Genomic DNA, 26,341 nt, shown 5'->3' with positions numbered 1-26,341 from the left:
CCTGGAATAGAAAATTTGGCACACAATGATGGAGAGGGGAAACGAGCAAGTCAGCTGAGTTTGCTGGAAGTAGTCAGTAGCTTACCTGTACCAGGTGTCAGATTCAAAAGGTAAGCATTAGAAAGCACACAAAAAGAAAGACTTTCTTGAGAACTCATGGGAACATCATCTGGAAACTTGAACTCAGAAAGTCACTGGTAATTGTAGACTAGAAATCTGAACTGGAGGAGAAAAACTGCCTAATAAAGGTACTAATGGGCAATAGCAATACTGGTGTTTAGATGTTTTCTTTGTCTCACCCAGTGCTTCCTTAATGTTTGTGGTGGTTATAATGAAACAGTTTTAGAAACTTGATTCAGCACTGCACAGCCTCATCATAAAAACTTTAAAAACATTAAAAACTGGCCTAGTGACAGAATTGTTGCCCAAGTTTTCTGCCACAGCTACATAGCAATCTATTACAGAACCAGAAAAGTAATATTTGGTTATCCATGGTAAATCGTTACTTGAAAGTAAAGTATTTATAGTATATTTCATTATCATAGAAAGTATAGAAAGATTTTTATTTTTTTTCCCTGAAACACCAAAGAGATCTTTCGCTACAACAAATCATATTACCTATGCAAGTAGGTAGAGGTTTGTCCCATACTCTCCTATCTCCGCTTAAGCAAGTCATAATGCCACTGCCGTGCATTGTATAGCCAGGATTACAGCTGTATAAAATGACAGTGTCTATGAAATGTCCTTCATCTCGGATCTTGTAGCCATAATTTGGTATCCCGGGATCTTCACACTTGACGAGGTCAAAACCTGCAAACAGAAGTGGGAAAGGAAAAGAAGAAAAGAAGAAAAAAGAACATATAAATATAAAATATCAAATAAAATATAATGCCAGTGAATTGCTTTCTAGTCTTGATTCAAATTATTCTCTCAGGATTCAGGTAGATTACATAAATCCAGAGCAAGCAAAGATAAATTACATGTAATTTGGAGAAAGTAGAAACTGAGACACCAAGAATTATTCATGCTATTGATTACAACATTTTTCCACTGAAGAAATTTTATTATTTGCACAATCCCAAAAGAGAATTCAGAGAAAAGGAAGCAGTATCAATTCTTCACTTGGTACAGCGTGAGAACTTTACTTCTTTATCTAACCTATACAGCAATACCAGCAGACCATAGTGAAAAGGAAGCAAATGCAACAATTGATTTATTCATTCAAGATAACACAGCCTTAGCTTCTCCTCTGCTTCAAATGAATAACTAATACTCTACTTGTTTTTGACAAGTAGTCCCCATTTTGAGCTGCTAATATGAGAAAGGAAGTTTCCTCTGTCCTTAGCATGGACAGTTTTACTTTGGGCATCTACATAAGATTATACAGAAGAAATTTATATATTTCTTCTATTGCATTTTTTTCTGCATAGTAGCGACAAGATGTAAAGATGTTCTGTACTGACATTCAGTTTTTGAAGCTTTTTATAAAGAGCAGTTACGAACTCATCTTTCTCAACTACTGACAAATTAAGGGATTTTTCTTTTATTACTGTCATGTGCCCAGCCTGACTCTACAAATGATTTATTTTTTGTGGTTTGTATTTTACTAACAGTTTCTGTTATAACTCATTATGGAGTTCTGAATCAGGCAGCTGATTTTCCCTTCAGTTTCTTGTTGTGGTTCATTCCCCACATGAGGTCCTTTACTAATAAGGAAAGTATCAAACATCCTTATGATAAATAACAAGTCAGTACATAATACTTTAAACTTTTCTTCTTTATCTGCAAAGACTGTCTTGGGATGAAATGAAAAAGTACTAAAAAAATACAAAGTATACTTGTTAGATGTAGAGTATAATAAATGCAAATAAGACACTGAAAACCTTAAAAACAAACAAACAAACAAACAAACAAACAAACAAACAAACAAAAAAACAACAACAACAAAGAGACACAATTCTTAACCTGTTTTCCCTTAGGGAAACTAGATAGAATGCAAATCCTGTGGAGTTGAACATACTTTACGGGCCTGAATATTGCACACTATTTGATAGAAATGACATTCTCCGAGAGTTCTGCATTTAGTGAGAGAAATGGTCATGAATCCAAAACTGATGGACAGTAACATTTAGTTAAGATCTGAGTGTACACTGAGAATGTTATTTTGCAAAGAGGAATCCATACTGATTTTTGTTTTCCAGCTGTCATTTCTACCTTAGAACAGAATTGCAGGGAAACATCTAATTTCTCAAAATAAGAAAAAGGAGGACACAAACAAAAGGCAAGTGTTCAGGAACTAACATAACACTTCATTTTTAATCAATAACACATTTTCTGAAACAGAGAAGTGAAAGGGCTTTACAAAGTTAAAATCTAAGTACAGACTATCTGACAAATCTCTGAATGCTTTTCAGACTTTTATTAAAGTCTGGAACTAATTCTGCACTTTTCTTTAATATGCACGAGTTCTGCTGTGAGGTAAAACGTACTGCTGAGTGGTCCAATGCAGGTAGGCACATTCCTAAAAATCGTATCTGTATGTATTCCAGGATCCTTCCACTGACTCAGTACAGTGAAGTCCAAGGCTTATTTAGGAGATATTCTGCTTCTATTATATCCTGCACAGAACTGGGGAACCATGAAATTGCCATAGAAAGATAAGTTGCTCCTTAGAAAGTAGACATTTGGATAACTTCCTGTGATCTCAGAAAGGCTACTGCCAACACATAGAACTAGGTAAAACCCTCCAGGACTGCATAAAGTCAAAAGAGCAGTTCTACACAAGGGTAATCTTTCTTATACATCACAGCTCAGAGGTACTCCTGAATAGATTGGATGAATAGTATCATAGAAATAAACAGCTTCTGGCACAATTAAATTAATTTTAAGAGCTCTAGCCAATGCTAGGAAGAGAAAGGGCCTTTTATCTTCAATTCTGCAGGAAAATAGGGAAAGAAGTGTTTTACTGAAGAAAGAAAGCAAGGATTTGAACAGGAGTTAGACACTGTCTTTGCTGCAGTCTTCCTTTTGAGATACAAATGTTGTCTTAATGTTTTAATTACTTGCTAGGAATTTTGAACATGTACATAAGACAGAAATGTCTTTAAATGATAACCAACAACACAGCAACTGATCAACAGAAATTGTGTACAACTGTATGTGATGCAAGTGAAATTAGTCTACAAGTTATCTTCATAGGAGCTAAGAGTGATCATTGCAGAAGTATAGTGCTGAGTATTCTGTGAACTATAGAACTCCATACAGAGCGCAGAGTAGTCAGAAGTATATAGAACTCAGAGTACATCTGTACAGTATGTATGATAAAATGTGGAAGGGCTGTATTTGTTTTCCCCACTAACCAAGAAAAGACAAGACTATGTTCACTGAATGAGGATTAAACAGCAGTAGTAAGGAAGCATGTCTGACAAAAACTTCCTTATGTTAAGCTCTCCACATGATGAGTGAACACAGTGTTAAAATTCCTCTTGTGAGAGCTGTGACAGTGGAGTAGTTAAACACTGCAGGGAAACTGTCCTGCTTGTTATGCAGAGACTGCACTGCATCACTCCTTATTTAAAGTTGCCTGGTATTTCTACTGGACAGCTGTGTTTTGCTTTTACCATGCATCACTGTGAGGCATCAATAAGATGCCACTTTAACTTACATGTCAATTTAATGTTAAATACTACTACCTCACAGTACAAAACAGTGACTTTTATACCAGAATATGTGAAAAATCTCCCAATGTATCTATCTGGACTTATGAAAAAAGAATTGGATTTTTTTTGTTCATTCAAATTACTTGCAGTCACAATAGAATGCTGTGGTTAAAACATGTATAAACTTCTACTTTTTTTTTTTTTTTTCATGCAGATTTCTATTAATGCCCACTTTAAGAGATGTAAAACCATCTTAAAAGTCCTTTTTAGTTCCTCCAGTCCTTCACACAAAGAATGAGGCAAAGAACTCTGCAAGCTCTGCTTAAAAGGACAAAGAAATAATAATAATAATAATAATAATAATAATAATAATAATAATAATAATAATAATAATTAGTACAACTTCAGCTTCCTTCCTAAGACTAAAATGACTGCTCATATTAAAAGAATTGGAATTTCCTAAAATACACTTTAATCCTCAGACAAACAAGGTATTTCACAGCTCTTAAAATACTTGAGAAAGATTACAGATTTCTTCATTATCCGTTACAGCAAAAAAGTTTCTCTGTCCACTATAAATTCATTTCCTTAAAACTATCTTGTTATTATGGATTGAAAAACAACAAACAAACAAACAAACAAAAAAAAAAACTATAATTTCTGTTTTCCATTCACTGTTGTTTTTAACCTGAAGCAATCTCCTACATTGCACGCTCCATTAGAACTTGAATCTTTCTTAATTTTCCTCTTAAGATCTTATACTCTAATTTATACAATTCACACAAACTACTCTGATTCTGAGTTTATAGAATAAGTTTCTTTAAGTCACTTTAGTTCTTCTGGATCATTAGCTTTTTTTCCTATTTGTAAACTTAGTATCATTCACAGAATTCACCAGATTAAAAATATTTAAAGATTACTGTAGTAGTTCTGCACAAGTAACTTTCTATAAGTCTTTTTAATAACATGTTGCAGTTGTTTCAAAATTCAACCTTTACGGCTACACTAATCTGACTTTAGATAGCATTAATAGGAGGAAAAGCACTACAAAGACAAAAAAAAAAAAAAATTATAGGCAATTGTTATGCTTTTGCAGGCACTCAGAACTGAGCAACCAGGCAATAATCAGAACTAATCTAATGCTAGATTCATTACACCATCACTTTTTTTAGCACTCTTTTTAGTTCTTTATAAACAATATTAATTATTCACTTTAATTGATCCCAGATATATATTTCTTATATCTCCAGTGAGACCATATTTGAATAGCCCTTTATCTTTTATCTTTCTTTGAGTAATTTTAAAGTATCTCAGGGAAACTGTACTTCCAGCTGTGAACTACAACTTGATTGATCCAAAGAGATAATTATCATTTTGCATTTGATGTATTTACCAAACATGAATGCATTTGTTTAGTAACTGCATAGGAGCTTCACCAAAAAAGTAAAAAAAATAATAATAATAATAAAAATTTAAAAATCCCATCTAATAATGAATATGATTTCTTGTATAGTAATCTTCAAAGTAATGCATGGTCTGGATTACCCAAAGAATAAGAGTCAGCACTGCAGCCAATTTTTAAAGCATCTCAAAATATTAAATCTTATGCTTGTATTAGTATATAAATGGTGTAACACTTCGCGATACAGTGCTAAGAAATAACATGAAATTGTCTTTACAATCAATATAATCACCCAGTTAGATATTCACTATCTCACAAATCTACACTGTATTTACAAGTGGGACCCTCTCATATTAGAGAAGATAGGAATAAATCTCATTATAGGTAAATATTGCAATATGAATTTCTGCAAAATGAGCACATATGATATAAATGAGGTATTTGGTTAAAAAAAGAAATTAAAAAAAAAGAAAAATCTTATGAAGAAATAGGAAAATGATCTTCCTTGGGTATAGAATTTTGTTAGCATCACCGTTAAAAGACTCTGTAAAATATTGTTTATGCTTTTCAAGAGAATTATCAGTTTGAGATATTTCATAGCTGAAGTAACCTTTTCCTTCTCAGTTCTGACAAAAATAAATAAATAAATAAGAGTAGCATGATAAGATTTACCGGGCAGAGCAGAAAAACAGAAGGGAAAATGAATGATTTCTGCTTATTGTATCACTGACTCTAATCCAAAGGGAAGTCACAAGGTTTTATGTAAAGAGCTATGATTCCATTTCTGTGCCATAGCTCCTCTCAATATTACAAGACAATTTGAAGTAAGATAATTCATTCTGAAGGATTCACAAGCAGCTTATGAAAGCTGATGCAAAAGACAATAAATTGAAGGTAAAGGGTACTTAGAGATTCAGTGCAGACTCAGCAAGGTTTATGTTTGTTTGTATTGGAAACAAGCTAGTTATTAATTACATTCAAACTGTGGAATAAGTGCACTATGCAAATGTACAAATATATGTGTCAACCAGACCATGTTTGTTAGCTACTTACTTGTATAAGTGAGCTGAAATCCTTGGTCAGTATCAGATCCATTGGTATTAAATTCTATCCACAGGTGGTTAGAGGTACTGTTAAGAATAACTCCCATCATTTCATTCTTGGTGAAGGCTCCCAGAGAACGAGAAGAACTGTCTTTTCCATCATACACCTTGAAGAAACAAAATAATAGGATGAAACTGGACATATTGGAATATGTGAATCTGCATATCTGAAAAACTTTATACAACACTTCAAAGTTAGCTATGCATCGCAAACTTCTTGTGCAGGTATATACCATTCTAAAAATTATATTTTTTGTTATAACATTCAGTAAAATAGAAAGTATTCTGTAACCCTTTAAGATGTTCCAAGGTTTCTTAACTTCAGATTTTTTTCATGATCACTTACAAAGTCTAACAGAAGTATAATTTCTGTTCTTTCCCCTCTGATATCAAAAAGCAGAAATGAGGTATTTAAGTCAATATATCACATATATCAATATGTCCCCAGTAGTCCTCTGTTTTTATTTGGTTGGTTTTGGTTGCTTTTTGTTTTTGTCAAAAACAAACAAACAAACAAACAAAAACAAACAAAAAAACAGATTTAAAAATAAAAAATATAAATTCTTCTTGAATTATAAAAAAATAAAAATCACCTATACTTTTCATTTTTTAAAAATAGGCAAATATAAAGTGTGTTTCATACTTCCAAAATTCATCATGTGGACATTTTTACAAAAGTAATGAAAGTGACTCTCTGGTTTGTAATTTGAAGAGAAAGACAGTTCACCCTCAATGCCAACTTCCTTAAGAAATCGGATAAATCTGATGCAAAAACTGCAAGAAATATCAAGCTCTAGATCTTCATCTCTTCATTCTCAGACCTTGTGGTATAACGATCTGATTCCAGCCAGAGGGAGGTGGTGACTTATTTAACAACCTAAATTCCTGCATCTGATTTACAGAAAACACTTTCCTTTTAGAATGTCCAGTTCCATGTATAAACAAAATCTAGAAACGCATCTTTGGAGAGGATAGACCATTGCAGCAACATTTACAGACAATTACCAATACTCAGAAGCAGAGCTATTTTCCAGGAAAATACCATCGTATCATCAATAAGTGAATGTTTCCAAAATAGGACATTCATAATATATGCTGCTATTGACAATAATAAAAATAATGCACACGAAGATTTTTTTAAGATAAAATCAAATTTTTTTGTTTCATAAATATATATAAATAAGAACTTTCCCTTAAAGAAGATTTTGTACAATAATACATTGCACTATTCATTCATAGAACAACATGTCTTCTTTATAACTAAGGCAAAAATTGTCCTATACTAGGTCATGTAGATAAACCATTGCCATTCATAGCTGTGCTAGTAATATCAAAATAATGCCTCCAAACCTCTACTGTTGTCCAGGGCCAGAATTACAGAACTCTTTCACTGCCTGATTATGCTTTATTAGAGCTGGAAATCTAGTATATAAAAAAAAGCCCAACACATTCACTCCAAGATTTTTGAATGCCATTCTCATTATACATTCAGAAAACACAGATATATTTTACTTGGTTTCAGAGATTCATTTATTAGTTTAAATGAAAAGATGGACTTTTAATTGGCGTTAATAGTAAGTACTCTCTAAAAGTAATAAATAGTGCTAACATAAATGGGACTTATGTTCATCTTTAAAAGAAAAATAAGTTAATAACTATGATTGTCCTTAGACATCGTGCTCTAATGATGTTCTATGCTACTGACTTTGCAGATACTCTTGTTATCTGACTATCAGCAAGTTAAATCAATCTCTGTCAAGATTAATCAAGATACAAATGAAAATGCCATTTTATGAAATAAAAATGAGATATAAGGAGTCAAATGATAGGGCTGCTGTTAACACTGTAGACATTATGTACGCTTCTGGTCTAGTATGTGAGACCAGTGGTCAAAAAATATAAGGATTAAACCTCAACCATCCACACAAATAATTGATTTTGTAATAATTTATTTTAATAGCCCCAGGAAAAGGTTTACTCCAAGCCAGCCAACATTCTCCCAGACAATTCTTGGTCATGGTTTAGCAACTAGTATGGGCCAAGGATTACTTCCAGCAGGCATCTTGTGTACAACCCCTGTGCTCTGGTGTTTGAAGGAGATCTGATATGTGTGATTGTCTCTGGAACCAGGAACATACTAACACACTTTTACACTGTTACTGTAGTGCATGTTCCTTATTCATGTAGGATAACTGATTTCAAATATAATTCACATACTCCAATTACCAAATACTCTTTTTTCCTCTGTCATGAAGCAAAAAGGAAGATAATTGTCCAAAGAGCTGAAAAACATGAAATTATATTCTGGTGTTACAGTTGCCTCTAAAAAAATTGCAGTGAGACAGAGATTCTACTGTTAAGAAATTAGTTTAAAGAATTAAGTATTTCAAGAAATTGCTAAAACAGAGAGACCAGGAAGCTCAGACATCAGTGAGTAAGAGGGTAAGCTTTAAAATAATCAGCTGATCTAAATATTGTTTAATTATAAACTTCAAAATTGTTTCTCCTTCTTTACTTGAGCTCTGACGTCTATCCCCCTAAATCAAGTTCAAGCTTTGCTACATTTATAGAAAGCTTTACCCATGACTTACAGTCATTAACTCTGCAGTACATTCTCCTTGAAATCACTCACCTTTACCCCTTCACATGCATGCAATCTTACTGATGTTAGAAATACTTTGCAAATTGTTTTTTATTCCCTCTATACTACTTAACCTCAACATTCAGGTGACTTTTAGAATTCGTACTTGTGCCAACAGCACAAGTTAAACATATGCAGTTCAAGCTAGTTTTATGTTTTAAAAGCAAGTAAAGAGTGCCAGAGTACAGGCACAAGTTGATTGTCCACACAATATTTATGGTTAAGACACCTTCAGCAAACAGTTAATGCAGACCTACTAACTCCCTCACAAATCTTTTCTGAGGGTACAGAAAAGATGCAGAGGCCAGAGACTATTTCCAAGAGGAGGTTTAAGTGAGCCACCTTGTTTCATAAGAGTTTAATTTGATGGATGTATTCAGACTGTGGAACTTGGCCAAGGGGACAGTAGAAAATGATCACAGCATCGTTTAGTGCACTAAGATAAATGTATCCAGGACATCTAGGGAAGCTTTGTTTCTCCTAAACATTTGTGTGGAAATGAGAGAGAAGTGCGTGCAGCTGCTAGGGTGAAAACATGCAAGAAAGAGGATCACGATACTGTTATTTGTGAAGAAAAATCTCATAGTAATGGTGTTAATGTATGTGCATTTGCTAACAGAATGTAAAAACACCTGAAGGAGAACTAAAAACTGACTGGATTTCCTTAAACTGTAGTTTCACATTGTGATAATAAAAATATTTACAATTTTGATACAACTTTGATATTTTCCTGAACTTTATGGCATCCCAAACAAAAATGCTTTTAAAATTTTGCTTTGAACACTTGACCACTTTGACCACTCTTATTGTAAAAAACTTCTTCCATTTGTCCAAACTGCCCTCTGTTACTTTGAAATCATTTTCCCTTGTCCTATCAAAACAGCTGAAGAGTCTCCCATCTTCTTTCTTATAGATACTGAAAGGCTGCTATCAGGTTGCCGCAGAGCCTTCTCTTCTCCAGACTGAACAGCCACAGCTATCTCAGCCTGTCCTCAGAGGTGTTCCATACCTGGAAACATTTTTTGTGGTCCTCCTTTGGATGTGCTCCAGGAGGACCACAATCTCTCCTGTACAGAGGAGATGCACACACTTCTTTACACAGTACTAAGTAAAATTTCAGAATTTATTGTCACAGAAGAGTTCACAATATCAAGTGATTTAAATGGCTACCTGAATTCAAAGACATGTTCATAACAGATGATGAAGAAACAGACAGCAAAATGTAATCTTACTTTATGCAACAACTGTGGATAGCAGGGGAACATAAGGGAATGGAGCACAGACAAGCAGCCAGGCTAGTTTATTTTACCTAAATACTATCTCCCATTATCTTTATTAGAGAAACAATACTAAGCCAGGTGGACATTTCAGTCAACTGGTACTGATCTGGAAAACAAAATTCTTCTTGCTGGCATCCTATGCTAGGCTGCTAGATTATTCTCTGCTTTCATCTGGCAGATTTTAAATCACTACAAAGCATCTCTCCTTAGTAACAATCAAGCACTGAATATAATCTCATGATGCACTGCAAGACTATAAAAAACATTCCAGCCTAGAGAGATATCTTCAATAGGATAATTATTTCCTATTCTTATGTCATAGAATTAATAAGAAGCTGCATAGAAACGTATATAAAATCTGAACTCTAAGATACACTAGCCAGGCTGTCACGAATATAAATTAAAAAAAAAAAAAAAAAAAAAAAAAAGATAAAATCTCAAATATTAACAGTCAACTATATGCTCAGTTTAATCTTCACCACATTTTCAGTCAAGATATTGGCCTGTTCCAATTGGAGCAGGTCTTCCTCCTTACATCCCCAGAGACTAACTCTAAGTATTCTTGTCATTACTTGTGAAAAGTTCTGAAGGATAACTGAGTTAGTTCATTGTTGGCTTAGGGTTTTCTAAGATCTTGCTGTTGTTCAGGCAGTCTACTAAATTATTTATGAACTAAGTATGTGTAAAGTTTCTGAAAAACTTAAGTACAGTATCCAAGCTGCTCAGTGGTCAATTAAGTAAGCTCTTCTGTGTCTGCTGCATCTATTCAGAGTTTTATGGAATCTACAGTGCCAAATCAAGGAATGTGGAAGTAAAGAACAGCATAGACTACATTCGTTGCCTACCTACTCAGTTCTCTTTGGTCTAAAAGAAAGCCATAAGAAAAGATCCTGCAGCACTACATTCAGCACAGCCACACAAGCATAGAGGCCTTTATTATCAGTGATTTGTGAGTAAAGATGGAGAAAACACTGTTGTTTTAACTATAATATTTGAATACTGTTTGAGATTTTTAAAGATTTGCATATTTCATAGTTTAATCCAGTCTGTACTTGCTAAAAAGAACAAGCAAATAAAAAAAGATATACATATCTGTATTAGTAAAGACAGTAGTTAAAGGGACAATGCAGGAAATGCATTAAAGACAATGCAGGAAATGCATTAATTAAAGTTGTCATGCATTTACATAAGGAGATGGAATAGTAGATAAAAGCATGGCAAGAAAAATTTGCTTTATCATACAGTTATCTTAAAATATTTGTGGAAAGTACAAATGAAAATAGTAAGATTAGGTCAGAAATAACATGCTAAATGAGTTGCTGTGATATCCTAATATCCCCAGTCATTATTAACTGAATTAAGAGCATTCAGTCATTTGAGTATCAATTAAATTGGAAAAATTAGAGACAAACTTGAAAAAGTTATTTTAGTATATGTTCAACATTCCAGATGAATATCACAGTTTTCATTACATAGAAGAATATGGCAGCCATTATTTAAATTTAAAAATATTATTAATAAATGGTAGAAAAGTACATTTTCAAAATTCACAGTTATTTAGGATGTTTCAAAAATTACCTACAAAGTAAGAGTAAAAGAAAGTAAGCCACCCTCCGTAACTACAGTTTTAGTCAGTATTACAGGTCATCTAGTCCAACTCCCTGCTCAGGAAAGGGCATCTAGAGAGATACATGTACCTAGAACAATTACAATAACATATATTGGTTGGCTTCTTTCTATCCAAATGAGCAAATTAAATAGTTTTTTCCAAAATTGCCTATTATGCACAAGACAAATAATAAAAATATCCTATCTACTATTAAAAAACATCTTTCTTCAAAGTAATCCCAGAAATACATTTACAAATATCACCACGCATTGAAAATAACACACTTTAGCTTTCAAAATTTAAGTATGCATTTTAGGTTTTCTATTCAGATTTATATCCTGTGTAAATACTCTACTATTTCCAGAAATACAGTTGAACACTTAATATCTCCTATATTAAAAAAAAAAAAAAAAAAAAAAAAAAAAAAGGACAAAACAGTTAGTATTGAAAGTTGAGTCATTCATATGTGAACGTGGAGCACAGCAAGAAGTGAGATAATTTTCTTTTTACCTTAACAGTGTCTCCCTCACGCAGCTGAAAGCTCCTTGCTCTAAGATGGATCCCTTTTCCAGCCTCTGTTTCAATTTTATAGATACATTCATGGTTGTTGTCATAGTTAGATGGAAAATTAGGAGACAACAGTGTTCCTTCATTTCCAGAGACAGTTGCTCCACATTCAGCTAAAGATAACAGACACACAAACAACAAAAAGTGAATTATCCATTTCAAGAAAATATAGGCATTTTTCAGAAATATTTAGCCTCTACGGTAACTAACTTGCTATGGATACCTAGGAAAAAGACATTTCTGTTGGATTTCACCTAGAGGACAAACACCTAAAAATCCTACCAAAGATGCCATCACCAGCACTTCACTAGGTTAATGTGCACTTAAGGGCTTTTATCTAGCACCTAATTATCCCTTGGTCCTCACATTAGGCTGATCTGTAATTCAGCCCAGCTGGATTCCATAAAAATTCCATAAAATTATTCTGTTGAAATAAGCAGTAGGAAAAAACAGAGAATAATCTGCTGAGATAAAGTAGTCCAGCAATAAATCAAAAGCATTCAAATAGTATTTCTACTAGATATGAAACAAACAAAAAAAAAAAATAAAAAATAAAAAACTGATTATTGATATTAGCACCAAACAGCTCCCTTCTTTTTTAAATAAATATTAAGAGTCCTTTTCACAGCCACCTGTAGCATAAACATAGAGACACTTTTAGGAGTAGAATTTTAGTTACTACTACACAGTAAAGAAAAGAGTAGAGTAGAGGAAGAATTATGTGTTTCAGCCTGTTGGCTCAGGTTGAGTTCTAAATAAAGACTATTCTATGTCTGCAGTGTACATTTCATCACAGAAATAAAAACATCCAAAGAAATAAAAAAGAATAGTGATACACTGTTCAAACAAATATTCAAAGTGATTAAAAATGTCCTAAAAACACCTTATAAGACTCTTAGTTAAGGTAAAATCCTGATATGAATGTACAATTTTTAAGGAAATTTTATTATTTATGCCTCATTTTTCAGTCTAAGGATAAAAGATATACTGTATTGAAGCCAGGTTTTCACATAATCATTATTCAGATCTTATAGAGAGTTTGGCATAAATAATTAAAATAAAAAGGCATTAATGTATAATCATAAACCAACAGATACTTTTAGAGAAGAAGAGGTGATCGTTTAAAATTGTCTCTTTCTTTATTTTTCCTGCAAATTTTAAAAAGAATCTTAAGGCTTATAGGACATTATGATATTCATTTTCGGAAGTGTGCATTTACAATTTTATGTGAACATGGATATAGTTTATCTGTTATATGTGTAAAGAATGATTCTGAAAATACAGTATGAAGATACACCTTAAATAAATGATTTAAAACATATTCAGAGAATGATGCATGTTTCATATTTACATATCAAATATCTAAAAATCTTGGATTTGAATTTCAGAGGCCTTCATACACATGATCAAAGTTATGTGCTTTTCACTTTTGAAGAGACTGAAGCCAGCGAATTATTCTGTACTTCCTCTCTTCAATAAAACCAAAGAAAGACAGGAAGGAAAAAGAAGGAGCAGGAGACTGTGAAGAATGAAAGGGTAGATAACAGCAGGACAAGGGGAAATGGTTTTAAGTTGCAGAAGGGAAGATTTAGTTGGATGTCAGGGGGAAATTCTTTACAGAGAGAGTGGTGAGGTGCTGGAACAGGTTGCCCAGAGAGGTTGTGGATGCCCCATCCACAGAGGTGTTCAAGGCCAGATTGGATGGGGCCCTGGGCAGCCTGGTCTAGTATTAAATGTGGAGGTTGGTGGCCCTGCCTGTGGCAGGGAGGTCGAAGATTCATGATCCTTGAGGTCCCTTCCAGCCTGGGCCATTCTGTGATTCTGTGAGGAATGCATGACAAGCTGGAAGAAAAGAAGAAAGGAGTAAAGAAAGGAAAAAGCCACAGTCATGGAGTATTTTTCCTTTACGTTTGGCCTCTCCTTATGCAAGGTGAAGGAGGAAATCCACTGTAAACTGGCTCAGGATTCTTGATTTAAGAGAAGTTAGACATCACTTTCTGCATTAAAGTAGAGATTTATCTTCTCCTTTCTTAACAGAAAGCAGAGTGCTGAAAGTTAGCCCATCACCAAACCTCAGATAGCTAAACTGTTCCTTTGTAAGGTAAGGTGGCATGCAAGTCTATAGTGACTTTACATTGTTTGGAAATTGCAAAGAACACTGGAAGGCAGAAAAATGAATTATTTCATTTTATATATTCTTCTACATAATATGCACTTCTTTGGTAAAAGATGTGTCAAATGAGACCTGTATTACATATGCATTTATAAACATATATTTTTTGTGTGTATGTGTGCATATATAGCTAATTTTGCATTTGATTTTGAGGAAGTAGGTGGAAATAATTAAGTTTATAACATGTAGTTCAAAGCAGTGCCAAGAAGAATGCCAGACAAATTTAGACCCTTACTACTTCATGTCTTGTGCTTACAGTACCAATAATCTAAGCAATCCTCATGCTTAGAATCCTCATGTTTGCCTAAGTGAATCACAGAATGACTTGAGTTGGAAGGCAAAGATCATCAGGATTCAATCCCTCCCCTCCCCTGCCCCCCCCCCCCCCCCCCCCTCATTGTAGTCATGGTTGCCAACCACTAGACTAAGTACTAGATCAGGTTGCACAGGGTCCCATCCAACCTGGCCTTGAACACTTACTTCCGGAAATGGGCATACAACAGGTTGTTCTCTGGGCAACCTGTACCAGTACCTTGCTACCTTCTCTGTGAAAAAACTTCCCTGATATCTAATCTAAATCTTTCCTCTTTCAGTTTAAAACCACTCCACCCCTTGTTCTACCACTAACTACCTTTGTAAAAAGTTGAATTCCCTCCTGTTTATCATAATCTCCCTTTACATATTGGAAGGTCACAATGACGTGGTCTCCCTGAAGCCCTCTCTTCTCCAGTCTAAACAAGCCCAATTCCCTCAGACTGTCTTTTCAAGAGAGAAGCTCCAACCCTCTAACCATTTTTGTGGTCCTCCTCTGGATCCTCTACAAAAGCTCCACATCTTTCTTGCGCTGGGAGCCCCAGACCTGGATGCAATGTTCCAGATTGGGCCCCACAAGGGCAGAATAGAGGGGCAGTTATGTCCCTTGACCTGCTGGCTACCTCTGTTTTCATGCAGCACAGGATAGCATTGGCTTTCCAAGCTGCAGTGCACATTGTTAAAGATACTTGACAGGGTATTTATTTTCCATTGGAGCTGCACTGGTATCCCATTACCTTTCTCCACCAAATAAATAAAATATAGAAATAAAATGCTGAAGCAGAAAATAAAAATACTGTGTTTTTCTTGCATGATGTTCACATAGCATCATATGTTTTGCTTCAATGACTGGATGTTAACCACTGTTAACCATAAGGCACATGAAACAGAAAAATTGCACAATGAAACTTCCTGAATCTGGACATGGCCAAATTTCCTATTCTGATAAATGTATGCTTCAAATTTTTATACTATGACAATTTGTATCTGTGAGTAATGATAATGATATATAAATCAAGGATTATAAAGATTGGAATATAAAGATTAGAATATAAAGTTAATGTAATAAAAAACACCCTTCTGAAGTACATTACTTTCTGCAATAAGCAGATATGCTGCTTTCTGTTGCAATCAAGTAGTTATTTACTGAAATTCATTATAGTGCAAAATTCTTCTAAATCAAGTCAGCACTCATGTACCTACAATCTGTCCTATCCAAGTGCATTCTCTAATAAGTGCATATTACCCTTTCTCAGATAACTTGCAGATATTATAACCTGCCATTTCCTTCTTAATCATGCCAAAAGGTTGTTCCGGTCAAGCTTTTCAATACATTTCATCTGCCAATAAATCACCAACTCAGCCTCTATAAGGATTTACAAAGCAAAACAAGCCCTTTTTTTTGTTATTTTCCCTCTCTGATTTGGAAAATTATCCAAAAGATAGGACAGTTCTGGTTAAGGTTTTCTTACCACTTTTCACTAATGTTAGGATATCAACGAAGGTCATTTTAACTGGATCTCGCAATATCTTTGCCTTGAGAAGGTTTAAAGGATTTATTTATTTATTTATCACTTTATTTTCAGATAAATGTTAGCCAAATCCATGGAAGATTCATTTCTCTCCAGACCTTTGGAGCTTTTGGTCTTTGTCTGGAACTTCACAGATCTAGTGCCCCAATACCTAAAATAACTTTCATTCATGATCAGTGCTTAGATACACTAAGCATCTTATGTTATAAGGACAGCTGAGTATTTGTATGACCTTTCCTTCACACTGCAATATAGAAATGCATGATAGTTTAAAAATTTAGAACAGCAACCATGAACAACAATATGCAGCATGTGGGTTTGTCAACAGGAAAACCTTATGTGTATCTCCCCTTTTTTATGCACCAGAATTTTACTGAGTGGTACAGGAAATGCCATGTTATTTATGCTAAAGTATTTACAGTAAATAGTACTGTTAAAGAGCTTCTTCATTCAGTAATTAACACATACAACCAAAATATGTGCCAACTAAAATCAATTTATATCTCTTCCCTAGGAATTTTAAGCATGCAACTCCTACTTCTGCTTCAGATAAATGCATTAGAAAATCATTTAGTCACAAACTGAGCAATTGTTGGCTAACTTATTTAGCATAACGGATGGGGTATTAAGTAGGGGAGGAAGAACACTTCTTCAGGGAAATGCATGCTTTGAGCAGTTGGAAAATAAGATTCTGAAATGGCTCATAACTCTCTGCTACCAAACTACTACACTTGAATATTCATATTCACCTCCATTTTTACCACTTCTGAAAAATCTTTAGTTCTTTATGCAAAATGAAATGACAGATTTTAGCCATGTTGTCATGATCATTCTGCTAGGAGGTCTCAGCTATAATTAAAAAAAACAAAGATTAAACTATGAAATTTTTGAGTAAGTAAGACATACAGCTCGTCCACTCTCAGTGGATGAAAAATAAAATAAAAAAACTTCCTCCAGTTCAACAGACAAGTCTTATTAACTGATCCTTAAAGATGTCTTTATTTGGCTACAGAGGACTTCATTTGTCACTCACATCACTACTATGTACAACACCTTTCAGATTCCCTCCAACTACACCTCTGTTTTTGCAAGATGCAAAATAAATTGAAATTTCCAATTTTTTTTTTTTTCCTATCAACATGGTCAGTGTCACCTAAGTCTTTAAAAAGAAAAGATTCATTTGTCACTTTAAGTAAATTGATGTACATTTTAGGTTAAATACATATTTTAAATACATTCTTTCTCAAAAACAAACAAACAAACAAACAGTAATCCAAGAGTATGTACAGAAGCCTATCTTGAGCAAAATTAGACAAAAACTAGTTGGGAATTTTATGTCAAGAAAGCAAAAGCACATTAATTCTTTAGATGTCAAAATAAGTGAAAAGAAGCTGTCATTCAGAAAAATAGGAAAAACTTCTCTATGCCTTAGGAAAGACACAGAACAATTGTCATAACTCATAGACAGTGTTTTTTGAGGCTGAGAGATAAAGAAAGAAGTGTATTGTCTGGTAGAAGAAACATAATATAATACTTGATATTGCTCTAACATGATACATAAAATTAAAAGGTTGTTTTGGTATTAAAGGGACCTGATTTCTTGGAAATAGGCTATAAATAAAAAGTTAGGATGACTTAAATATGAAACATTATTTAAACTGTAAAGGAATTAGATTCTAAACACTGCAATAGCACTGAACAATCACATTCTCTCATGTGAGGTAACTAATATGTTAAATCACATTAAGTACCCCAGCTAATACAGTTCTCAAATTTGAATGAGAAATATAAAACAACAATTAAGACATTTCAAAGAAAGAAATATGTATGTTTATTTCCATTATTAAATATTAGATTTTAAGCATCTGTATTTTAAGAACAGACCTTTCTAATGTTTTCATTGAATTGCTGTGCATTCTTAGCTGAGGATGAAGAGCCTGGGATAATGACCTTCTTTAAGTATACACTCTTATTTGTGCAGCTGAATTGTGTTGCAATTGAATTGTAATGAATACTAATTCCATTTAACTAATTTATGAAAAATGTGCTCATAGTGCGAGAGAGGTTTGTGCTTTTTGTTTCTAAAGCAGCGCTTGCTCGACCATCCCCCTCTACTCTGCCCTGGTAAGGCCTCATCTGGAGTACTGTGTCCAGTTCTGGGCTTCCCAGTAGAAGAAAGACAGGGATCTTGGAAAGAGTCCAGCAGAGGGACACAAAGATGGTGAAGGGCATGGAGCATCTCCCCTGTGAAGAAAGGCTGAGTGAGCTGGGTCTGTTTAGCCTTGAGAAAAGAAGACTGAGAGGGAACCTGATCCAGATCTATAAATATCTAAGGTGTGGGGGGCAGAGTGGCGAGGCCAGACTCTTTTCAGTGGTACGTGGAGACAGGACAAGGGGAAACGGCCAGAAAGTGCAGCATAGGAAGTTCCGCACCAATGTGCGCAAGAACTTCTTTACGGTGAGGGTGACGGAGCACTGGAACAGGCTGCCCAGGGAGATTGCAGAGTCTCCTTCTCTGGAGATGTTCAAGACCCGCCTGACACCTACTTGTGCGACCTGGTGTAGGGAACCTGCTTTGCCAGGGGGGTTGGACTCAGTGATCTCTGGAGGTCCCTTCCAACCCCTACAATTCTGTGATTCTGTGATTCTGTGTGAAAGGACAAACAGATTATCTAAAAACTGAAGTTCCAACTCTCTACATAGATTTGTTTGTAGTAGCTTTAAAAGTTAATGTCATCTATGTGGCTTGTGACAAATCTTAAACTAGCATAAACTAAATTTGCTCTGCACTTGTCAGTTAGTGATATGGCTCTAATTTAGACTCTTAAAATCTGGCAAACCCTGAAAGTTTACCAAACTGCAGCATCTAAATGGAAAGGCCATTGATTTTGTTTTCTAAGAAAAAAAAGTTGTATGATATTGAGTTTATGTTTCAAAATGTGACAAGCAGATAAAAGCAGGTAAACCTAATTCCTTATTACAACTTTAGAACCTCGAGTCTTTTTCAAAGTTAATTTTATTATTTATTATGAAATAAAAAATATCTACCTCTGAATTCCATGGACAATACTACTAGTGTATAAGACCTATATCCACAGGACAGAAGTTTTAGAGGAGGAAGTACATATGCTTTATTTTCACTAGTTTCTGATTAGACTGTTACAACCTTGTTGAGGACTGCAGCAGACTGGAATAATGTTGCCTTATTAAACTGCTCTTTCATTGTCTTGCAGGGAGAGAGATTGGTCTGGAACAGACACTTGACTCAATTCTTTGTTCTTTTGCTTAAAAAAGTCACTTAAATTCTATTTACATAAATAACTTTATTTTTCTCCTTTCATTGTCTCACTTATAGCAGGATAAAAGGAAACTGTGGAAGGCAGATCTTTTGAAGATCATCAAACACTTCCTGAATATGAACACAGAGGCTATAAAGCAAAAATAAATCCATAGTCTTGAAAGGCTTTGAAATACAGTTCATGTAAAAATGTAACAATAACTTTCTTTAAGGCAAAAGTTTACTTTACTACTTTTCCATACATCTTGCTAAAAGGTTTGACAGGTTTTTAAACAGATCTTCAATGCAGAGATCAAATAAAAGTAGTATGTTGTCAGTTTAAAGGCTTCCCTGCTGGAAAGCTCTTCTATTGAGTACAGAATATCTTTGTTGTTTTTACAAAATGATGCAAAGACGATTGGTAATTAAACTAATTGACTGATTGAGGAGGGTCTGAAGCCCATGTCTATGCATATGGCTTTAGTAATGCACACACAATGTGACTGCTCTCAAGCACACCTTCAGATACAAACTCAGGAGCAGTGCAAGGAGATGAAGCATCCTATTTATGTGAATGCCACATAAAACCAAAGCGTGTGTGAAAATTGCAAAGCACCTCTGTTGCACAATGTCTTAATCTTTGTAATGCTTTGCTTCCAATTCTTCAGTCTTTCACCTCTGAGCCCCACACCTTTCATCTGCACATTGCCAAGCTGTGTCAGTATCACAATGCTGTTGTTTTCAGCATGCATTGGTGAATTTTAAATCACTGTTGTACTGAGTTTCTCCCAAAAAGTGTTGCCATGGATGATTAAACTGTACTGTTTTTCCCCTACTTCTCACTTTTTGTCCCATGGGTTTTAGCCTACAAAAAACCATCAAGTTTACCTCGCTGCAAACCTGGTGGATCTAGCTTTTAAATTCATATCAGAATAGAGTCAACAATTTTTTATTTTTTATTTTTTTTTTTACTTTGCAGCAAATATTACACAATAATAGACATACACAAGCTTAACTAATCAGTCTGAAGCACACACACTATTGCCCTCTGCCCTATTCAGTGCTAACAGCATCAAAGACTGCCTATGAGGAGATTGAGCAGGTCTGCTCAACGCTTAGAAGCATGCTAAGAGAAAGTAAGATGTTGGTTTTGCTATTATTGCTGTAATCATCATTGTTGCCACCACACTTTTTGGAGAAACATCTGTATGGCAACAAGGTCCTTCCTCTTCCCAGCTGGTGCTCAGAAATTACTTATTTTCTTTCTCTTTCTTTCTTTTTTTTTTTTTTTCCCCCCACCAAGATAGATTTTGAATCAAGGGATGTCATCAGCAATGAATCACACTAATAGAATGTTTGCAAATAAGTCTCTCCTTATGTTCTTTAAGAAACACCAGTATCATGGTGGTGAGGTTAGAAAATCTTACTAAAGACGTTACTGAAACATTGCACTGCAATGTTGCTCCAATTGCATTCTTGCACAAGCTTGCTCCACATTTTTTGTACCATTCCATTATGAAGAATAATGGAGTAAGAAAGGAAAGATAAAAGAGCACTAAAGTTCTTTCTGAGGTCTGCATAGTAAGCTTTCAATCCATATATCAATGACATAAGATACTACTCAGGTTCTCAGAACAAATCCTATTACATTAATTGGGGATTATAGGCAGAATCCAAGGCAAGGACTTCTGTATTCCTTTTTTTTTTTTTTTTTTTTTTTTTTCCCCAGTCTTTTGTTTTCTGCCTCCCTCTTTCTAGTACTATCTAATAATGGAATATGCAGATGCCATGTCTACACTACTTATCTTATGAGGAGGAAAAACAATAATAGTATCCACAACCTCAAAATGAAGAAAGAAGGCAAAAGAGAGGTTGAAAACAATTCTTGTTCCTTCTGACTATAGGTAATTAAAATTTCATGTCCAGGTAATATATTAAGGTGACTATGTCTCATATCCAAACTACTCCTCCATCTTGAAAATAGATTCAGAATGGCCACTGTGCACCAACTGGTATTAAATTCTCAGTTTTATACAGACACCTAAAATCTGTAAGTAGAGATTTGCACCTTATTTTGAAGATTAATTGACAGTAACACTCAAAACACTAACTTGAACACACGTCCAATTTTCTGACAGTGACAGAAAACTCAGTTGTTTTTATAAAAGCACATCATAAAATGAATAAGCAGAAATTTTCAATGTTATTAAATAACAAATAAAATGCTATTAAATAATTTTACTAAATATGTTAAATTGTATAAGAAATTTAACAAATTAAATTTGACAGCAGTTAAATACAAAGTTCCTAAATACAGTGGATCCTGCATATGTGCGCATCCTTAACACCATCTGAAGATTTATAGATTCAAATACAAATGTTAAAAAATCTGCTCATGAGTGGCCCCACATACCTTAAATGAGTGTGTGTTCTCTGCATAAACACCTGCTAGAAATGAATAGTAATTTTTATGCTTAGTTCAATGTCTCAAAAGTGAACTTCAGATTTAAATTTTACACTACAGCAAAGTTAAAGAAAACGATGAATCTCAAGGGTCTCGAAGAAATCTCCCAAACTATTCAGGCTAACAAGATTCTCACTTATATTTCAGTCTCCATGGAAATTAACTCAACGTTACAGTATGACAAAGTTTTTAATTGCAATTGGTGGTTTTGCAATGAATACTAACAAAAGTGTTAAACAATTTCTTAAGTGTCAGCAATTTATTTTAGCACTCTATCATTAATTATTCATGCATTATTTACTGTAACAACTGAATATGATAAATTAATGATATTAATGTAAGTGCCAGTGAACAATACCACAGTGAGGATTTTACTCACTGTAAATATTAATGCAAAAAAAGCAAGTGCCATGTAAAATGTAATAGAAGAGCAACACCACTTCAGTATGAAATGAAAATATTTAGTAGCTGTTGTTTTCAGCTTTATCTTTGAAGTTTTTCACAGCTTCTTTTTTAGAACATTCTATACAAAAGTATACAAGAAAAAAAAATCAAAACACTCTCAAAGCCAATTTTATTTTATTAGTAATTTATGCTTAAACTCTATGATGTATATATCATACAAGACTACTTGGAATTGAACAAATCACTGTAAAGAGAGTATTTTCAAGACTAGATAAATTTACCACAGTTTCTTAGAGAGATAGTGAAAAAGAAAACTCAGGCAAACAGAGAGAAGCAGCGTGCAAATTAGGCAACAGAATGGAAATTCACGTTAAGGAACAGGGAGATAAAGAACATAGTCAAATTTTCCTTCCCACTATTATGTGATGTCCTAATGCCTAAGAAGAGGTCATCAAAGTTCTTTGCCTTCTTTATGAACAGGCAAAACCAACCTTTATCAAGTAAGGAGGATAGCATTTTTGCCAGAATGCTGAGTAGAGAGGATAAAGGCCACAGACATTAGCCAAGGTATTAAACAGCAAAAAAAACTATTAGTAAATACAATCAAATAATCATAATTTCTTAATAATTTCTACTGCTTCAATTTTGCAATTAATGTTACTGAGTATGATGGAACAAAATAAATTTACCATTCTTTATCTAAAGTTGTCTTATAGCAAAAAATATATATGGTGATCTAATAAACATACATTTTGTGTATTATGCTACTCAGAGGTTGAATTATAAAGTCAGAAATTTTCTACACTTGGGCAATGTACCTCTCACTGTAAAGGTCCTGCCAGTTTTCCACACATTTCCTTCAATAATTAATGACCATGTCATCTTTGGCAAGTGGGTAGGCAGGGCTGAAATGTTTCACCTCTTTCAGAATTTTAGCCATACTAAAACTAAAAGGCACACTCTTACCCATCAGTGGGTCATTGTAAATGATGAAATGATGTCACATGTCAAAACATATTTAAGTGATAATCTATATGTAGATCAGATAGATGCATTCAAAACTGCACCTACTTCCCAACCACCTATCTCTTCAAATGTGCATATATTCACTGGTTACTTGTTTTATGTCACATTTCTGCTTTTGCTCGTTCTTTGTCAAAACAGAGAAGATACTGCCAGTAGTATCCAAAAATATATATATATATAGATAACATTATTTAACTTCTCACAACTCTGATAAAGCTTTCTAAGTGTGTAGAAGGAAATAGGAAATTCATAAGGCCAAGGACAAAGTTCTTCACTGTAGCATGACAGTGAAATCTGTGAACTATGGCACTGAGCTGGAAAAACGTATTTTGTAGAGGGAGGTCAGGGGAGAGATTGCAGAATAGAATAGGGAGTATTTTCTGCATTATAGATCTATTGCTAATCTTGTTGGTTCACTGAACGTTTATTTTCAAGTTTTCAAATATTAAAAAAAAAAAAATCATTTATAGAAATATTTCTTTTAATTTAGGACTTCCTTTTTTAACAACAGCACAACTTTACAATAAAGAGTGGTAGAAAGCTCCTGACTAATTTGACTTAAAGCAAACAGAAATGTAAAAAAATATAATTAAATGAATAGATTATTTATTTATTTATTTTAAAATATGGGATAAAGGGAATCTGCCTTTATAACAGATTTTCCAGATAAATGGTGCGGTTACTGTTTAAAAATTTAATGAAGACAGGAAGAGAAGCCAGAAATACAATTTCAGCAGTCTCCTTTAGGTAGACTTTAGCTTTAGAATCAACAGCCGTTCCACCTCTTTTCTCTATCCCAATATTTATTAAGCTCTTAAGGCTGACACAGCTCTGGAGATATGTAAAACTACAAAACTGCCTACAGGCACTGCTCTTGGATCTGTAATCTAGGGGAACCAATTCAGTAAAAGCGAGTTTTGTCCTCATGAAAAAGTAGTCAACAGTGAAATAACAGTGAAACTGTAATATAATTGCATAATTATAGGTAGAGAAAAATTGAGCTATTACTGGAAGAGTAATTTAGGCAATTTTGTTCACACAAAATTAGTATAAATGTATATTTACATTTTCAACTACATCAAAGCAAGTGATAAAATAGGAATAAATTATATACGTGGATGCAGTATCAACAACAATTCTTAACCACAATTACTAATCAGATGAATGCTTTTGAAAAATATACATATATTTCTAAAAACACTGGAATACTAATTGAAGCAATCATAACAATAAAGCAACTAATAATAATGCAGGATAAGATGTCAGTGAAGGAGGAAAACAAGATTATTGTTTTCTCTTTCTAAATCTCAACTAGACAAAAGATAATCAGAAGAAGCTTGTCTGTACTCCAGTAGCTTGTTTTTAGCTAAAAAACATAAAAAGCCTACTTAAAAAGACAAAAAGCGATTTTATATGGTAATTAAATTATTCAGAAGTAAATTTGGAAAATGAATCACACAACACACAGACAAGCACACTTATTACAGCTATGTGTCAGGTGGTAATACTGACAAACATATAGGTGACAAGCTGTTTCAGTACAAAACCAGATTTTGGTCAGTACCTAAGGTTATGGATTAGTTTGGTGACATTTCCTCTTCAAGCCACTGAACATATGTGTTTTCCTGATAGTCCTGTACCAGGATTGCTAGGAGAATATCTTTACCATGACAGTATGCACAGAAATGCAGTCCTTATTCTAATCTGTGCATCACAACAAAATTACAATGAAACAGTGTTTCTCTCTCTCAGCTCCCCTCAACCTCACAATCCTGTCAATTCCACTAAATTTTGCGGAGTGGAGTGGAAGACAACACTGTGAATATACGTTTAAAAAACGTATATTGAAGAACAGTTGCATAAAGGTAGGCAGCCAAATTTTTTCTTTCAAAAGACCATCTATGTCCTTTATACTGTCAGTAGTGCAGAAAGTTCTCACTGTAGGATGTTTGTGGGAGTTTTGTCAGAATCACTAGTTAAGACCACAAGATAGCTCTTCTAAATGCATTTTCTGTATGCAGAAAGATGGGAAACAATATTCTTGTGTGAAGAGATTGAAGAGTATTACTGGCAGATATCAGCTACTGGATGGAGAAGCTGTCATTGTTACTTGAAGCTCTTACAGGATTTCTTTATGGATGACTCCATTACCTTTCTTTAAAAAACAAACAAACAAACGACAACAAAAAACAAATGCGGAATGGGAATTTTTCGGACAGGAGACCAGTTGGTCCAGTTCTATAGATAATTGGAGGAAAGGGATCCTCCTGAAAAGCCATGTCACGAAGGATTCAACAGATAGCTGAAATATGAAGAATTGTTTCCATAGGAGAAAGTGTTATACAAATCTACTGTTTGGGACTAGGATAAAGTTAATTTCATTCATAAGAACTCATATCATGCTATTGGTTTGGATCTAAGAAAAATAGTATTGATAACACACTGATGTTTTAGCTATTGATGAACAGTGCTAACATAGATAGTATTGGGACCTTCTCTGCTTCTCAAGCTGCCCTGTCAGCAAGTGGGGATTCTAGCTCAAATTCTAATCTATATGGAATGTCATTATAGCTAGCAATTTTTTTCCAAACTAAGCCATAATAATTGAATTGTATTCAGTAAACTTTCTTTTATTCTAACAAATATCTCTAATTATAAGTAATAAATTTGGAAATACACAAATAGCTTTCCAAATAAATAATATTATTACTTTAAAATTAGTAGCAAATATATCAGGAAAAAAAAAAAAAAAGTTTACATAAAATGAAAACATTCTGTCATACTTGTAAAATTTTAAAATCCCATACAAGTAATTCCTTTTTTAGGCATCTAAAGGATGCCTGGAGACTGACTCATCTCACTGTAAAGCAGACACTCAAATCTAGGCTGTC

At 34.0% G+C, this 26,341-nt stretch overlaps 1 protein-coding gene across 1 annotated transcript in view; it reads right to left on the bottom strand.

The window, feature by feature from the left end:
* The window catches only part of CSMD1 (CUB and Sushi multiple domains 1), a 1,018,930-nt gene that overhangs the window by 177,175 nt on the left and 815,414 nt on the right, over positions 1–26,341 (bottom strand). The window contains exons 22-24 of the mRNA XM_031611018.2: positions 12,205–12,374; positions 6,115–6,271; positions 619–810 (exon numbers count right to left, since the gene is read on the bottom strand). Coding sequence (XP_031466878.1) covers positions 619–810; positions 6,115–6,271; positions 12,205–12,374 — 519 coding nt within the window. The remainder of the gene's footprint in view (positions 1–618; positions 811–6,114; positions 6,272–12,204; positions 12,375–26,341) is intronic.

The sequence above is a fragment of the Phasianus colchicus genome, chromosome 2 (assembly GCF_987193195.1).
Source record: "Phasianus colchicus chromosome 2, bPhaCol1.hap1.1, whole genome shotgun sequence".
Lineage (NCBI taxonomy): Eukaryota > Metazoa > Chordata > Aves > Galliformes > Phasianidae > Phasianus > Phasianus colchicus.
Note: the sequence above shows the minus strand (reverse complement) of the source record. Positions and strands in the feature narration are given on the sequence as shown.